Below are 1,313 nucleotides of genomic sequence, written 5' to 3' on the forward strand. Positions count from 1 at the left end.
GCGGCGTGGCCCCGCGCACTTGCGGCTTGCTGACCTCGGCGACCGTGGTGCACGTGTGCCAGTGGGCGCCGGCGCAGCACGCCGTCAGCATCGAGGTGGTGCAGCGGTGCGCCGCCCCCTTCGTGAACTGTCACGCCGGCAAACGGGCCGCTCGCTGGTTCCCCTTCGCCGCGTTGTGGGGGAGCTCAAAGGCGACGGGGGCGAAGGTGCCCAGACGCTCCAGTCTGAGGACGCTGGTCTTCCACACCTTCCTCTAATGTCTACCAACCTCCATTTCTGTTCCCTTTTCTACTTTTTTTTAACTCATGAAGTGGACTTTTTTAAAGTTTACATTAAAAAAAGGCAGCTTTTGTGTTGGGAGTTCAATATTATTATTCATCCATTATATATATACATATATATATATATATATATGAGGGGTGGGCAAATTAGTGCGTTAATTATGCGTTAACTCATCAATCTATTAATGCCGACAATTATTTTATCGCACATTTGCGTATGTTGTTTACATGCTTTTATTTTGTTAACGCCTTTTCTTAACAAGATGGCGTCGCCCGGCGTAAAGATGGAACATTGGGCAAAAATACCGGACGATTCTGCAAATTTCATGGCTGGCTTACAGCGTGGTCACTCCGGGATCACTTACGACCGCCGGGCAATTCTGAATGTGGATAGATCGGGCCGTTTTGGACTGAATGACGCGTGCTTGCTAGCATGGGAATACTTTGCCGGCTACATCCAGAAGCAGCGGAGTGTATGTGTTGTCTGTCTATTTATGCATAATGCAGACCAGGAGTGTTGGCTGAGTTCTTAACGTTTGCTTTCAGAGCGTGCATATCACAACATACAAGATGTCGTCATGGCGACACAACCTACATGCTTGTCACTCCTGTTGCATGCTGGGTAGGGTAGTTCTTTTATTCCCTGGCTCATAACATCACAATATAGTACTATGTATATGATGCCTTCAGTTTATCAAAGCAGCAAGCAAACAATCGGAAAATTCCCATCATATCAATTCCTAGATATGGTCATAATTATTTTAAGTGCACTACACAGAATAAACACAATATTACTAATATTGCTACCACGGATAATTTGATCAAAAATTCCCTAAAACAGCCCACTACCTATAATATAGGTTTTTTAAACATAAGATCCCTAATAAAAAAAAAATGTTTCTGCTGTTACCTCAGAAATTGCCTGTTCAGATGTTATGATTGTGGCTCAGAGATTTGTATGTAGATTATATTTATTTTCCATAACAAACAGGATAACTTAAATACCCTGGCAGTGGCAATAAGCTTAAATGT

The 1,313-nt window shown here is 43.8% G+C and overlaps 1 protein-coding gene across 1 annotated transcript in view; it reads left to right on the forward strand.

Annotated features, from left to right (window-relative positions):
* si:dkey-21e13.3 (uncharacterized protein LOC100150043 homolog) overlaps positions 1-352 on the forward strand; it is a 6,819-nt gene extending 6,467 nt beyond the window's left edge. The window contains exon 5 of the mRNA XM_061907307.1: positions 1-352. This exon is cut by the window's left edge and continues 198 nt beyond it. Within this exon, the coding sequence (XP_061763291.1) occupies positions 1-257 (257 nt within the window). The 3' untranslated portion in view covers positions 258-352.
* The last annotated feature ends 961 nt before the right edge of the window (positions 353-1,313 follow it).

Source organism: Nerophis ophidion, linkage group LG08 (genome assembly GCF_033978795.1).
Source record: "Nerophis ophidion isolate RoL-2023_Sa linkage group LG08, RoL_Noph_v1.0, whole genome shotgun sequence".
Lineage (NCBI taxonomy): Eukaryota > Metazoa > Chordata > Actinopteri > Syngnathiformes > Syngnathidae > Nerophis > Nerophis ophidion.